The sequence below is a fragment of the Coregonus clupeaformis genome, chromosome 21 (genome assembly GCF_020615455.1).
Source record: "Coregonus clupeaformis isolate EN_2021a chromosome 21, ASM2061545v1, whole genome shotgun sequence".
Taxonomy (NCBI): domain Eukaryota; kingdom Metazoa; phylum Chordata; class Actinopteri; order Salmoniformes; family Salmonidae; genus Coregonus; species Coregonus clupeaformis.
In genome coordinates, this window is record NC_059212.1 from 39,225,901 (window position 1) to 39,242,588 (window position 16,688).

The following is a 16,688-nucleotide window of genomic DNA, read 5'->3' on the forward strand; positions in this document are numbered from 1 at the left end:
ATTTTTATCATAGGTACACTTCAACTGTGAGAGACGGAATCTAAAACAAAAATCCAGAAAATCACATTGTATGATTTTTAAGTAATTAATTAGCATTTTATTGCATGACATAAGTATTTGATACATCAGAAAAGCAGAACTTAATATTTGGTACAGAAACCTTTGTTTGCAATTACAGAGATCATACATTTCCTGTAGGTCTTGACCAGGTTTGCACACACTGCAGCAGGGATTTTGGCCATCTCCATACAGACCTTCTCCAGATCCTTCAGGTTTCGGGGCTGTCGCTGGGCAATACGGACTTTCAGCTCCCTCCAAAGATTTTCTATTGGGTTCAGGTCTGGAGACTGGCTAGGCCACTCCAGGACCTTGAGATGCTTCTTACGGAGCCACTCCTTGGTTGCCCTGGCTGTGTGTTTCGGGTCGTTGTCATGCTGGAAGACCCAGCCACGACCCATCTTCAATGCTCTTACTGAGGGAAGGAGCTTGTTGGCCAAGATCTCGCGATACATGGCCCCATCCATCCTCCCCTCAATACGGTACAGTCGTCCTGTCCCCTTTGCAGAAAAGCATCTCCAAATAATGATGTTTCCACCTCCATGCTTCACGGTTGGGATGGTGTTCTTGGGGTTGTACTCATCCTTCTTCTTCCTCCAAACACGGCGAGTGGAGTTTAGACCAAAAAGCTCTATTTTTGTCTCATCAGACCACATGACCTTCTCCCATTCCTCCTCTGGATCATCCAGATGGTCATTGGCAAACTTCAGATGGGCCTGGACATGCGCTGGCTTGAGCAGGGGGACCTTGCGTGCGCTGCAGGATTTTAATCCATGACGGCGTAGTGTGTTACTAATGGTTTTCTTTGAGACTGTGGTCCCAGCTCTCTTCAGGTCATTGACCAGGTCCTGCCGTGTAGATCTGGGCTGATCCCTCACCTTCCTCATCTTGAACTTCTTCCATTTTCTAATAATTGCGCCAACAGTTGTTGCCTTCTCACCAAGCTGCTTGCCTATTGTCCTGTAGCCCATCCCAGCCTTGTGCAGGTCTACAATTTTATCCCTGATGTCCTTACACTGCTCTCTGGTCTTGGCCATTGTGGAGAGGTTGGAGTCTGTTTGATTGAGTGTGTGGACAGGTGTCTTTTATACAGGTAATGAGTTCAAACAGGTGCAGTTAATACAGGTAATGAGTGGAGAACAGGAGGGCTTCTTAAAGAAAAACTAACAGGTCTGTGAGAGCCGGAATTCTTACTGGTTGGTAGGTGATCAAATACTTACAGTGGGGGAAAAAAGTATTTAGTCAGCCACCAATTGTGCAAGTTCTTCCACTTAAAAAGATGAGAGAGGCCTGAAATGTTCATCATAGGTACACGTCAACTATGACAGACAAATAGAGAAAATAAATCCAGAAAATCATATTGTAGGATTTTTAATGAATTTATTTGCAAATTATGGTGGAAAATAAGTATTTGGTCAATAACAAAAGTTTCTCAATACTTTGTTATATACCCTTTGTTGGCAATGACACAGGTCAAACGTTTTCTGTAAGTCTTCACAAGGTTTTCACACACTGTTGCTGGTATTTTGGCCCATTCCTCCATGCAGATCTCCTCTAGAGCAGTGATGTTTTGGGGCTGTCGCTGGGCAACACGGACTTTCAACTCCCTCCAAAGATTTTCTATGGGGTTGAGATCTGGAGACTGGCTAGGCCACTCCAGGACCTTGAAATGCTTCTTACGAAGCCACTCCTTCGTTGCCCGGGCGGTGTGTTTGGGATCATTGTCATGCTGAAAGACCCAGCCACGTTTCATCTTCAATGCCTTTGCTGATGGAAGGAGGTTTTCACTCAAAATCTCACGATACATGGCCCCATTCATTCTTTCTTTACACGGATCAGTCGTCCTGGTCCCTTTGCAGAAAAACAGCCCCAAAGCATGATGTTTCCACCCCCATGCTTCACAGTAGGTATGGTGTTCTTTGGATGCAACTCAGCATTCTTTGTCCTCCAAACACGACGAGTTGAGTTTTTACCAAAAAGTTCTATTTTGGTTTCATCTGACCATATGACATTCTCCCAATCCTCTTCTGGATCATCCAAATGCACTCTAGCAAACTTCAGACGGGCCTGGACATGTACTGGCTTAAGCAGGGGGACACGTCTGGCACTGCAGGATTTGAGTCCCTGGCGGCGTAGTGTGTTACTGATGGTAGGCTTTGTTACTTTGGTCCCAGCACTCTGCAGGTCATTCACTAGGTCCCCCCGTGTGGTTCTGGGATTTTTGCTCACCGTTCTTGTGATCATTTTGACCCCACGGGGTGAGATCTTGCGTGGAGCCCCAGATCGAGGGAGATTATCAGTGGTCTTGTATGTCTTCCATTTCCTAATAATTGCTCCCACAGTTGATTTCTTCAAACCAAGCTGCTTACCTATTGCAGATTCAGTCTTCCCAGCCTGGTGCAGGTCTACAATTTTGTTTCTGGTGTCCTTTGACAGCTCTTTGGTCTTGGCCATAGTGGAGTTTGGAGTGTGACTGTTTGAGGTTGTGGACAGGTGTCTTTTATACTGATAACACGTTCAAACAGGTGCCATTAATACAGGTAACGAGTGGAGGACAGAGGAGCCTCTTAAAGAAGAAGTTACAGGTCTGTGAGAGCCAGAAATCTTGCTTGTTTGTAGGTGACCAAATACTTATTTTCCACCATAATTTGCAAATAAATTCATTAAAAATCCTACAATGTGATTTTCTGGAAAAAAATGTCTCAGTTTGTCTGTCATAGTTGACTTGTACCTATGATGAAAATTACAGGCCTCTCTCATCTTTTTAAGTGGGAGAACTTGCACAATTGGTGGCTGACTAAATACTTTTTTCCCCCACTGTATGTCATGCAATAAAATGCTAATTAATTACTTAAAAATCATACAATGTGATTTTCTGGATTTTTGTTTTAGATTCCGTCTCTCACAGTTGAAGTGTACCTATGATAAAATTACAGACCTCTACATGCTTTGTAAGTAGGAAAACCTGCAAAATCGGCAGTGTATCAAATACTTGTTCTCCCCACTGTACATATTAACACTCTGGGACAGTTCAACTGGTCGAATTAGAATCATTGTAATTCTATGGTTCTACTTAACAGACCCAGGGTTCTTTCATTTATAGTCCCAAAGACACAGTTCTCAGCGGTACCCGTATGTAGGCTGCATGTACAGTACCAGTCAAAAGTTTGGACACACCTACTAATTCCAGGGTTTTTCTTTATTTTTACTATTTTCTACATTGTAGAATAATAGTGAAGACATCAAAACTATGAAATAACACATATAGAATCATGTAGTAACCAAAAAAGTGTATATATTTTATATTTGAGATTCTTCAAAGTAGCCACCCTTTGCCTTGATGACAGCTTTTCACACTCTTGGCATTGATGTCTTCACTATTATTCTACAATGTAGAAAATAGTAAAAATAAAGAAAAATCCTTGAATGAGTAGGTGTGTCCAAACTTTTGACTGGTACTGTATGTTGAACATGTATGTACTCACCAGCCCTAAGAGACCAAGATTATTATTCAGTTATTTCTCTATTACATATGAGGATATAAACAGGTATGATGCTACCTGGTGCTGGCCTTATCGGTCAATTATCCTTTATTGATCATCGCCAGCCGACAGGTTTATAGCAAACTCACAGAATGGTCACACACACACACTCACAGACGTAGGCACGTGTTCTGACAGCATTTGGTGCTGCCCTTTGTAGGCTTTAAAAATGCAATGAGAAACCTCAGTCCCTCATCGACTTCCCTTGAGGGAAATGCCAGTGATCTCAAGAAAAGCAGACTCTTGTACATGTCTTTTTTTGGGGACTGTTTTCCTCTCTCAACTGGACTCAGGTTTCCATGGCAACACCCCCCATAGCAACCCAATGGGGTTACGTACTGTATGTCATGTGACCATTGGGGAGGCTGAACACTCTTTGCATAGTGAACACTGCCAAGGTAGGCAGCCCAATCACACGCAGGCAAAGGAGGAGAACTGTACTGTACTGTACAGACTATCTCTAGTAGAATGGCCCAACATTGTCAATATTGATGGAAACGGACCCTTGCCTCAGGAGACCATGCTGGGTGAAAGAAACAACAGAAGACAGGACATAAGAGACAAGGACACTTTATGAACTCTGAATAACAAAGAGACTTGAGGAGAACAGCTCCTCTGTGAGAGTCCCTAACCAGCAACATCCAGCCAATAGGAATAGTCTCCCATTCCCTCATGCCTTGTCTTTTGGTTACAGTTAAATTGTCTGTATGTATCTTAAGCGCGCTTTGCTGGTTGGAACAACTGTATTATTTTTGTACATTGCTGTTCCTGTGTCCTCTACTCCTCACCAAATGTCAAAGATCTTTCCTATCCACTATCTCACTGGGCGAGCACATGTCTAAGGATGGACCGAGCTACCAGCTACCCCCGAGTTAGGCATCTATTTATATAAGGTTTATGAGTCAGACAGGGCATCTCTTAACCCTTTGAGGAGCACGGACAGACAGCATATCCTGATTCTTCTTCAGTTCTTATTGAACTCTGAAGTTCCGCAACAGAATACTGAGAATAAGGTTCTAAGAACTCACTCCACAAAGGGCTAAAAGTGACTCTTAGCCACTCAGGGAGCTAGCCATGTTCTGTCTCAGTCTCTCTACTAGCAGTGTCTTCTGCTAGCAGTGTGTTCCTCTCACCTTGTAGCTAAGACAAGACCCATAACCTTGATCAATGTGTACGTAATCTTTGTTTGTGAATTTTACTCACACAGTGTCAAAGGCCTTTCTCCTTTATTCTCAATATTATAACACAATCTGAATTTTCCAAGATAGGATTAAAAAAAAAAGACATCTTTTTAGAACATGTTATTCTTGGGATTTAATGTGGCTTTTGTTGTGATTTTTATTTCTGTTGCTCTGTGTTCTTTTTATTCCCCATAAAAAACAAAATGTACAATGTATATTGTCAGTCAAAGAGTAAACGTGTCACTCAGCTCAATGTATATTGTTGTATGTTGGGATACTTTACATGTGCTTTAAATAATATAATACAAGTATTTCTTCTGAATATGTGAAGTCTGTCTTAAAAATATCAATTCTCTCATCACACACTTGGTTTATTCACATGAAAAGAATAGACCACTTACAGCATACAGAATTGTGGTAATAGTATGGCAACAAGTTCACAATGGAAACATTATTTGCCTAGATACCAATTAATTTCATAATCATATACTTGTTTCTGGGTAATACACCACATATGTTGTACTATAGTATAGAGTAACCATAGCTACAATAACAATATCTGAAAGGAACAGATAGGTGTCAATATTATCGTGATGGCTCCCCCTAGCCTTCCAATAAGCTAAGTGGAGCTTCTGCCATATTTCTCTCACTGATCCAGTCCATCCAGATCTGTGAACACTGAAGTGGTAGGAGCTGGAGGAAGGGGCTAGGGACCAAATGGAACCGGGCCTAAAATCCAATCAAATGTATTCGTCACATACACCGTTTATAGCAGGTATAAAAGGTGCAGCGAAATGGTTATGTGCTAGCTCCCTCAGCAATGCAGTACATTAATCAATAATCAATAATAACAATAAAAAGAGTTGAGAGTCTTATGTATAACACATTAGCCTGGTCCCAGATCTGTTTGTGCTTTTGCGTACTCCATTGTCATTGTTTCGGCATGACAATTCCATAAGGAGTTGGCTAGAGAGCAGAAACAGACACATCACACTCCTAACTGCAGTGGGACCTGGATCATTCAGGATGGCACCACATTGTAAAATGTATTGCACTGAACAGACATGATTTTCTGCAAATAGAAAAGGTATGACATCAGCACCATACATTTTTGTATATCTTCTGCAGCATTGTAAATATTGTACCTCTGAATAAGGCTTAAATGTTGCAAAAAACATTCACACCTTGGGAAAGGAAAAGGAGCCGACTGGGATAAATCCATTGTCCTCAGCAGAGCTGTCACTGACTCCATCCTGTGGCCCACAGTTAGTCCCTTCCCCGAAGTCTCCTTTTCTTCTCCGGCTATGCTGTAGGGGGAGGGGATTGGGTAAAGGTGAAAGAAGATTCCCGGTGGCATCCACCTTTTATTCGAAACCACCTGTCCTCTCACAGATCTGCAGATAAAGAAGATGAGATTAGGAGAGGAATCAAATGCTTCTGAAATACAATAAGGGCCAGTTTCCTGGACACAGATAGTCCTGGACTAAAAATGCAATTTTAATAGAGGTTTTCCATTTAGCATACTTTTCAGTCCATGACAAGGTTTAGCCTAATCCGTGTCTGGGAAACTGTCCAGATGTCTTCAAAAATAAATGGCCTGTCATCACATGGGGACATCACTGAAAATCAATCAGAGCAAATAAATTGGGATAGAATACCTCATCCCCTGGGTGTCTACAGACAGGCAGGCAGGCCTACATAATCTGTTTCCAATCTATTACTTGTTTTTCCCATTATGCCTAATTTAATCTGCTTGAAAAATAGCGGGAGCTGCAAATCCAGTTTATATACACTGAACAAAAATATAAACGCAACATGTAAAGTGTTGGTCTCATGTTTCATGAGCTGAAATAAAAAATCCCAGACATTTTCCATATGCACAAAAAACTGAATTCTCTCAAATTTTGTGCACAAATTGTTTATATCCCTGTTAGTGAGAATTTCTCCTTTGCCAAGATAATACATCCACCTGACAGGTGTGGCATATCAAGAAGCTGATTAAACAGCATGATAATTACACAGGTACACCTTGCGCTGGGGACAATAAAAGGCCACTTTAAAATGTGCAGTTTTGTAGCACAACACAATGCACAGACGATGCTGAGGAGTTTTTCTGTCTGTAATAGCGCTTTTGTGGGGAAAAACACATTCTGATTGGCTGGGCCTGGCTTCCAAGTGGGTGGTCCTATGCCCTCTCGGGCCCATTTATGGCTGCACCCCTGCCCAGCCATGTGAAATCTATAGATTAGTGCCTTATGAGTTTATTTCAATTGACTGATTTCCTTATATGAACTGTAACTCAGTAAAATCTTTGAAATTGTTGCGTTTATATTTTTGTTCAGTATAGCATCTAGCGGCTACTATGCCTTGCAGGAAGTAGACTGGTTGCCAGGCAAGTTCTACTCGCAAAGGCAAACTAGCTTTAGGTAGTGTATGATCTGCTGTAGAGTACTGAAATCCACTCCATGGTGAAGGAAGTTTAGTCCGCTGCAGAGAAAACGACGCAGCAGAGAAACTTCAGAGAGCTATTCCTATAATCAAAGTTTCAGCAATTATTTAAAAGCAACTTGCACGTAAAGAAAGAAGCTTATATCCTGCTTGAAAAAATGTCAGTCGCAGGCTTCAAGAAACAATTTTACAAAGCAAGCCAGGTCAGTGAACAAGTTTTTAGTTCGGCTAATGTTATGTTGTATGTTAGCTAGCTAAGTTAGCTGAATAGCTAGCGACGTTAGCTTTACTTATGCAATATAGCTAACTAGCTAAATGTGACTTTTGACAAGGAAATATGTGACCCAAATGTTTTCATTTATTAGCTAAATTCTTCAACTTTTTAATTTTGTCTAATGGCTAACTTCAGTGGACTGAAAAGGCCTCGCAAAGTTAAATATTCATAGAGCCAGTGAGTTGGCTATGCTAGTGGTAGCTGTCAGTTCAGCACATATGTGTCGCGTCGTTATGAGATTGACACGTTTCAATTTACTTCGGCTACATTATTTCAATTTACTATAAAAACAGTGTTTGAAAACAGCGCCATTGTTTCGGTGTGTCATTGTTTATGTTAGCTAATTAACTACGCTATGCAAACTAACGTTAAGTGAGTTTCGTATCAGAATGTTGACATGACTCACTTTAAATACTTTCCTCCCTCTTTCTGAGAGTTCAGCAGAAAAATGTCTCCCTTGGAGGAATGGGTAAAGCGGAGTAGAATAGAGGGGAAATAAACTAGCTGTGTGTGATATAACCTTTTCATTTGAGCTCAACTAAGCAGTTATTGTGTCAGGATCTCATTTCATGGACATTTTATGACGATAACTATATATATATATATATATATATGTATATGTATATGTATATATATGTGTGTATATGTGTGTCAAACTTCAGATACTTATCTGTACCGCCTTCATTGTCATATGAATGACAACACAGAATGCGCCTCTGAAGTTACCCTCGTGTCCATTTGTTGTTTGTTAGGAGGGACGCAGGGAAGGTTTGGTGTTTCTGGGAGGGAGATGGACATTCCATTCCACCTTGAGCCACCACACTGGTCTCTTCTAAAATCTCTTCCTTGCCCCATCTCCCATTCCCTTCACCTGTCCATCTTCATGAGAAGTGATCTTATGTGTTTGGAGTGATTGTGCCAATTTGCAGATGAGGCCATGATTGATGGTTCCATGGATAGGCCTAGCAGCCATGGCAGGTGTATACCTCACTCACACACTGATTAGCACCTAGATACAAACATGCTTATTACCCTTATGTGGAATGTATCGCCTGTTAAGGAAGTACTTAACCTAACATAGCGGGCGTAAAATGAATGCCTGAAACTAGATCCCCTACATACTGGTCTTGGGGGGAAAAAGCTGTTGCGTCATATGCTTTTTTTAAATTTCCCCTGAAAACCGGAGGCTAGGAAGTACTAGTGGTGTAACACATAATAGGGTAGTTATTGCATTGGATGGATCTGAGATACATGGTTGTAATTGCAGTGGATGGATCTGAGATACAGGGTTGTTATTGCATTGGATGGATCTGAGATACAGGGTCGTTATTGGATGGACCTGAGATACAGGGTCGTTATTCGATGGATCTAAGATACAGGGTCGTTATTGGATGGATCTGAGATACAGGGTCATTATTGGATGGATCTGAGATACAGGGTCGTTTTTGCAATGGATGGATCTGAGATTCAGGGTTGTTATTGCATCGGATGGGCAGGGTTGTTATTGCATTGGATGGGCAGGGTTGTTATTGCATTGGATGGGCAGGGTTGTTATTGTATTTGACGGATCTGAGATACAGGGTCGTTATTGCATTGGACGGATCTAAGATACAGGGTTGTTATTGCATTGGATGGATCTGAGATACAGGGTTGTTATTGCATTGGATGGATTTGAGATACAGGGTTGTTATTGCATTGAATGGATCTAAGATACATTGTAGCCTTTGCAGATATTAATACAATCTGCATTTGGCCACAAGTGAAGTAGTTACAGAACAGGTTGTAAGTAGCCCTAAGGAAGTCATCCGACAGCTTTGAGAGAGGCCCATTTCAACGGTTTTTATTTGGTCTTTAGCAAATACTCTCGAGGCCTCCATAATTAGTCACGTAACACAGTGTGTTGTGTGTGTGAACTGGAATGGCCTGACTGTCCCACTCACCTCACTACTATAGAATAGTCTGACAGATTTTTGGGCAAATGGGTACGAAGGCACCTACAGTGGGGAGAGCAAGTATTTGATACACTGCTGATTTTGCAGGTTTTCCTACTTACAAAGCATGTAGAGGTCTGTAATTTTTATCATAGGTATACTTCAACTGTGAGAGATGGAATCTAAAACAAAAATCCAGAAAATCACATTGTATGATTTTTAAGTAATTAATTTGCATTTTATTGCATGACATACGTATTTGATACATCAGAAAAGCAGAACTTAATATTTGGTACAGAAACCTTTGTTTGCAATTACAGAGATCATACGTTTCCTGTAGGTCTTGACCAGGTTTGCACACACTGCAGCAAGGATTTTGGCCCACTCCTCCATACAGACCTTCTCCAGATCCTTCAGGTTTCGGGGCTGTCGCTGGGCAATACGGACTTTCAGCTCCCTCCAAAGATTTTCTATTGGGTTCAGGTCTGGAGACTGGCTAGGCCACTCCAGGACCTTGAGATGCTTCTTACGGAGCCACTCCTTAGTTGCCCTAGCTGTGTGTTTCGGGTTGTTGTCATGTTGGAAGACCCAGCCACGACCCATCTTCAATGCTCTTACTGAGGGAAGGAGGTTGTTGGCCAAGATCTCGCGATACATGGCCCCATCCATCCTCCCCTCAATACGGTGCAGTCGTCCTGTCCCCTTTGCAGAAAAGCATCCCCAAAGAATGATGTTTCCACCTCCATGCTTCACGGTTGGGATGGTGTTCTTGGGGTTGTACTCATCCTTCTTCTTCCTCCAAACACGGCGAGTGGAGTTTAGACCAAAAAAGCTCTATTTTTGTCTCATCAGACCACATGACCTTCTCCCATTCCTCCTCTGGATCATCCAGATGGTCATTGGCAAACTTCAGACGGGCCTGGACATGCGCTGGCTTGAGCAGGGGGACCTTGCGTGTGCTGCAGGATTTTAATCCATGACGGCGTAGTGTGTTACTAATGGTTTTCTTTGAGACTGTGGTCCCAGCTCTCTTCAGGTCATTGACCAGGTCCTGCCGTGTAGTTCTGGGCTGATCCCTCACCTTCCTCATGATCATTGATGCCCCACGTGGTGAGATCTTGCATGGAGCCCCAGACCGAGGGTGATTGACCGTCATCAATCTTGAACTTCTTCAATTTTCTAATAATTGCGCCAACAGTTGTTGCCTTCTCACCAAGCTGCTTGCCTATTGTCCTGTAGCCCATCCCAGCCTTGTGCAGGTCTACAATTTTATCCCTGATGTCCTTACACAGCTCTCTGGTCTTGGCCATTGTGGAGAGGTTGGAGTCTGTTTGATTGAGTGTGTGGACAGGTGTCTTTTATACAGGTAACGAGTTCAAACAGGTGCAGTTAATACAGGTAATGAGTGGAGAACAGGAGGGCTTCTTAAAGAAAAACTAACAGGTCTGTGAGAGCCGGAATTGTAACTGGTTGGTAGGTGATCAAATACTTATGTCATGCAATAAAATGCAAATTAATTACTTAAAAATCATACAATGTGATTTTCTGGATTTTTGGGAAAACCTGCAAAATCGGCAGTGTATCAAATACTTGTTCTCCCCACTGTACTAGGCAAGGCCTAGTCACCCTCAAACCCCTGTCATTAAATATCCCTGGGAGAAATGAGGGCGTGGGTGTCTGAGTGTGCAGACTCAGACCCTTATTATGAGGCCATCTGCTATGTTATAGGGGCCTGTTTTGGAAATAGGAGGTCAGTCTGTTGGTGTGTTGTTCACACAGCTGTGAGTGATTGTGGGGTGAGTTGTTCTCCTGGCTCTGGTGTGCTTCGGAATCCTGGCAATGCTGCAGTAGTGCCCAAACCGGATTCCTGGGTTGTTATTAAGCCAGGAGAACAGACTCGGTCAACAGCCTGCCGGTAAACACACACTCACTTCCTCACATGAGAGTAGTAGTATTATTATTATTATAATTATTATTATTATTTTTATTATTTTTATTTTTTGGGGGGGGCGGCAGGTAGCTTAGTGGTTAAGAGCGTTGTGCCAGTAACCGAAAGGTCGCTGGTTCTAATCCCTGAGCCTACTAGATGAAAAATCTGTCGATGTGCCCTTGAGCAAGGCACTTAACCCTAATTGCTCCTGTAAGTCGCTCTGGATACTAGCTGTGCCACTAGAGATCCTGGTTCGAAACAAGGCTCTGTCGTAGCCGGCCGCGACCGGGATACCCATGGGGCGGCGCACAATTGGCCCAGCGTCGTCCAGGGTAGGGGAGGGAATGGCCAGCAGGGATGTAGCTCAGTTGGTAGAGCATGGCGTTTGCAACGCCAGGGTTGTGGGTTCGATTCCCACGGGGGGCCAGTATGAAAAAAATTATGTATGCACTCACTAACTGTAAGTCGCTCTGGATAAGAGCGTCTGCTAAATGACTAAAATGTAAATGTAAATGGCTAAGAGCGTCTAAAAACAATAATAATTTTAATTGATTATCTAATGGGTTATTCCACTAATTTGGTGCCTTTTCAAATCAAATCAAATTTTATTTGTCACATACACGTGTTTAGCAGATACTATTGCGGGTCTAGCGAAATGCTTGTACTTTGGAAGCAGTGGGTGGTGTGCGCGCCTCCTAAGTCGAACCAGCAGGCCGCTCCGAGTGCCTCTCCTCCACCGGCGATGTTTTGGGTCAGCCGCTGGAATCAGTTCAATTGCCCTGGGAAGAGCAAACAAAGGATCTGCTTCGGTAAAGTCGTATTCCTGGTCGTAATGCTGGTGAGTTACCACCGCTCTGATATCCAATAGTTTTTCCCAGCTGTATGTAATGATACAAAACACTTTCTGAGCTAATAAGGTAAAAAAGAATACATAAAAAAAACAAAATACCGCAAAGTTTCCTGAGAGCTAGTCGCGAGGCCGCCATCTTCGTTGGCACGTGTAAAGAAAAAAAAAAAACGGTCATTAAGAGCTTCAACTTCATGAACACATTTTCCTTCTCAAGAGGTTAAATAAAACAATGACTAGGTGCCAAATAAAGTAACAGGGTTGAAGATTTCTTCTAAAATCAGCCATGAATCCCCTTGTGACAGGGGGAATGGAAGCGTGTTGTGTGCAACAGGGAGTGGCAATTGAATGCAAGCTTCACCAAAAAATTGAAATTGTTAAATGTCTAGCCTGTCGATTTATGGGTAACAGGTTCAAATCAAATTTTTGTTGTCACATGCGCAGAATACAACCTTACTGTGAAACGCTTACTTACAAGCCCTTAACCAACAATGCAGTTTTAAGAAAGAATACCCTAAAAAATAAGAAATCAAAGTAACAAATAATTAAAGAGCAGCAGTAAAATAACAATAGCGAGGCTATATACAGGGGGTATCGGCACAGAGTCAATATGCGGGGGCACCGGTCAGTCAAGGTAATTGAGGAGGTGGGGTGGGGTGGTGTGGGGGCAATGCAAATAGTCTGGGTAGCCATTTGATTAGATGTTCAGGAGTCTTATGGCTTGGGGGTAGAAGCTGTTTAGAAGCCTCTTGGACCTAGACTTGGCGCTCCAGTACTGCTTGCCATGCAGTAGCAGAGAGAACAGTCTATGACTAGGGTTGCTGGAGTCTTTGACAATTTTTAGGGCCTTCCTCTGACACCGCCTGGTATAGAGGTCCTGGATGGCAGGAAGCTTGGCCCCAGTGATGTACTGGGCCGTACGCACTACCCTCTGTAGTGCCTTGCGGTCGGAGGCCAAGCAGTTGCCATACCAGGCAGTGATGCAACCAGTCAGGATGCTCTCGTTGGTGCAGCTGTAGAACCTTTTGAGGATCTGAGGACCCATGCCAAATCTTTTCAGTCTCCTGAGGGGGAATAGGTTTTGTCGTGCCCTCTTCACGACTGTCTTGGAGTGCTTGGACCATGTTAGTTTGTTGGTGATATGGACACCAAGGAACTTGAAGCTCTCAACCTGCTCCACTACAGCCCTGTTGATGAGAATGGGGGCGTGCTCAGTCTTCTTCTTTTTCCTGTAGTCCACAATCATCTCCTTTGTCTTGATCACGTTGAGGGAGAGGAGGTTGTCCTGGCACCACACGGCCAGGTCTCTGACCTCCTCCCTATAGGCTGCCTCGTCGTTGTCGGTGATCAGGCCTACCACTGTTGTGTCATCGGCAAACTTAATGAGGGTGTTGGAGTCGTGCCTGGCCATGCAGTCATGAGTGAACAGGGAGTACAGGAGGGAGCTGAGCACGCACCCCTGAGGGGCCCCCGTGTTGAGGATCAGCGTGGCGGATGTGTTGTTATCTACCCTTACCACCTAGGGGCGGCCCGTCAGGAAGTCCAGGATCCAGTTGCAGAGGGAGGTGTTTAGTCCTTGGGTCCTTAGCTTGATGATGAGCTTTGAGGGCACTATGGTGTTGAACGCTGAGCTATAGTCAATGAATATCATTCTCACATAGGTGTTCCTTTTGTCCAGGTGTGAAAGGGCAATGTGGAGTGCAATAGAGATTGCATCATCTGTGGTTCTGTTGGGGCGGTATGCAAATTGGAGTGGGTCTAGGGTTTCTTGGATAATGGTGTTGATGTGAGCCATGACCAGCCTTTCAAAGCACTTCATGGCTACAGACGTGAGTGCTACGGGTCGGTAGTCATTTAGGCAGATTACCTTAGTGTTTTTGGTCACAGGGACTATGGTGGTCTGCTTGAAACATGTTGGTATTACAGACAGACAGGGAGAGGTTGAAAATGTCAGTGAAGACACTTGCCAGTTGGTCAGCGCATGCTCGGCGTACACGTCCTGGTAATCCATCTGGCCGTGCGGCCTTGTGGATGTTGACCTGTTTAAAGGTCTTACTCACATTGGCTACGGAGAGCATGATCACACAGTCGTCCGGAACAGCTGATGCTCTCGTGCATGTTTCAGTGTTACTTGCCTCGAAGCGAGCATAGAAGTAATTTAGCTCGTCTGGTAGGCTCGTGTCACTGGGCAGCTCGCGGCTGTGCTTCCCGTTGTAGTCTGTAATAGTTTGCAAGCCCTGCCACATCCGACGAGCGTCGGAGCCGGTGTAGTACGATTCGATCTTAGTCCTGTATTGACGCTTTGCCTGTTTGATGGTTCGTCAGAGGGCATAGCAGGATTTCTTATAAGCTTCCGGGTTAGAGTCCCGCTCCTTGAAAGCGGCAGCTCTACCCTTTAGCTCAGTGCGGATGTTGCCTGTAATCCATGGCTTCTGGTTGGGGTATATACAGTGGGGAAAAAAAGTATTTAGTCAGCCACCAATTGTGCAAGTTCTCCCACTTAAAAAGATGAGAGAGGCCTGTAATTTTCATCATAGGTACACGTCAACTATGACAGACAAAATTAGGAAAAAAAATCCAGAAAATCACATTGTAGGATTTTTTATGAATTTATTTGCAAATTATGGTGGAAAATAAGTATTTGGTCAATAACAAAAGTTTCTCAATACTTTGTTATATACCTTTTGTTGGCAATGACACAGGTCAAACGTTTTCTGTAAGTCTTCACAAGGTTTTCACACACTGTTGCTGGTATTTTGGCCAATTCCTCCATGCAGATCTCCTCTAGAGCAGTGATGTTTTGGGGCTGTTGCTGGGCAACACGGACTTTCAACTCCCCTCCAAAGATTTTCTATGGGGTTGAGATCTGGAGACTGGCTAGGCCACTCCAGACCTTGAAATGCTTCTTACGAAGCCACTCCTTCGTTGCCCGGGCGGTGTGTTTGGGATCATTGTCATGCTGAAAGACCCAGCCACGTTTCATCTTCAATGCCCTTGCTGATGGAAGGAGGTTTTCACTCAAAATCACATGATACATGGCCCCATTCATTCTTTCCTTAACACGGATCAGTCGTCCTGGTCCCTTTGCAGAAAAACAGCCCCAAAGCATTATGTTTCCACCCCCATTCTTCACAGTAGGTATGGTGTTCTTTGGATGCAACTCAGCATTCTTTGTCCTCCAAACACGACAAGTTCTATTTTGGTTTCATCTGACCATATGACATATGACATTCTCCCAATCCTCTTCTGGATCATCCAAATGCATTCTAGCAAACTTCAGACGGGCCTGGACATGTACTGGCTTAAGCAGGGGGACACGTCTGGCACTGCAGGATTGAGTCCCTGGCGGCGTAGTGTGTTACTGATGGTAGGCTTTGTTACTTTGGTCCCAGCTCTCTGCAGGTCATTCACTAGGGTCCCCCGTGTGGTTCTGGGATTTTTGCTCACCGTTCTTGTAATCATTTTGACCCCACGGGGTGAGATCTTGCGTGGAGCCCCAGATCGAGGGAGATTATCAGTGGTCTTGTAGGTCTTCCATTTCCTAATAATTGCTCCCACAGTTGATTTCTTCAAACCAAGCTGCTTACCTATTGCAGATTCAGTCTTCCCAGCCTGGTGCAGGTCTACAATTTTGTTTCTGGTGTCCTTTGACAGCTCTTTGGTCTTGGCCATAGTGGAGTTTGGAGTGTGACTGTTTGAGGTTGTGGACAGGTGTCTTTTATACTGATAACAAGTTCAAACAGGTGCCATTAATACAGGTAACGAGTGGAGGACAGAGGAGCCTCTTAAAGAAGAAGTTACAGGTCTGTGAGAGCCAGAAATCTTGCTTGTTTGTAGGTGACCAAATACTTATTTTCCACCATAATTTGCAAATAAATTCATTAAAAATCCTACAATGTGATTTTCTGGATTATTTTTTCTCAATTTGTCTGTCATAGTTGACATGTACCTATGATGAAAATTACAGGCCTCTCTCATCTTTTTAAGTGGGAGAACTTGCACAATTGGTGGCTGACTAAATACTTTTTTTCCCCACTGTACGTACAGTCATTGTGGGGACGACATCATCGATGCACTTATTGATGAAGCCAGTGACTGATGTGGTGTACTCCTCAATGCCATCGGAAGAATCCCGGAACATATTCCAGTCTGTGCTAGCAAAACAGTCCTGTAGCTTAGCATCTGCTTCATCTGACCACTTCTTTATAGACCTAGTCACTGGTGCTTCCTACTTTAGCAGGAATCAGGAGGATATAATTATGGTCAGATTTGCCAAATGGAGGGCGAGGGAGAGCTTTGTACGCGTCTGTGTGTGGAGGAAAGATGGTCTAGAGTTTTTTTCCATCTGGTTGCACGTTTAACATGCTGGTAGGAATTAGGTAAAACGGATTTAAGTTTCCCTGCATTAAAGTCCCCGGCCACTAGGAGCGCCACCTCTGGATGAGCGTTTTCCTGTTTGCTTATGGCCGAATACAGCT

At 43.5% G+C, this 16,688-nt stretch overlaps 1 protein-coding gene across 3 annotated transcripts in view; it reads left to right on the forward strand.

The window, feature by feature from the left end:
• The first annotated feature begins 7,077 nt into the window (after window positions 1-7,077).
• LOC121535512 (endophilin-A2) overlaps window positions 7,078-16,688 on the forward strand; it is a 29,081-nt gene continuing 19,470 nt past the window's right edge. For all 3 annotated transcript variants that reach the window (XM_045205889.1, XM_041842648.2, XM_041842649.2), the window contains exon 1: window positions 7,078-7,431. In XM_045205889.1, the coding sequence (XP_045061824.1) occupies window positions 7,387-7,431 (45 nt within the window). In that variant the 5' untranslated portion in view covers window positions 7,078-7,386. The remainder of the gene's footprint in view (window positions 7,432-16,688) is intronic.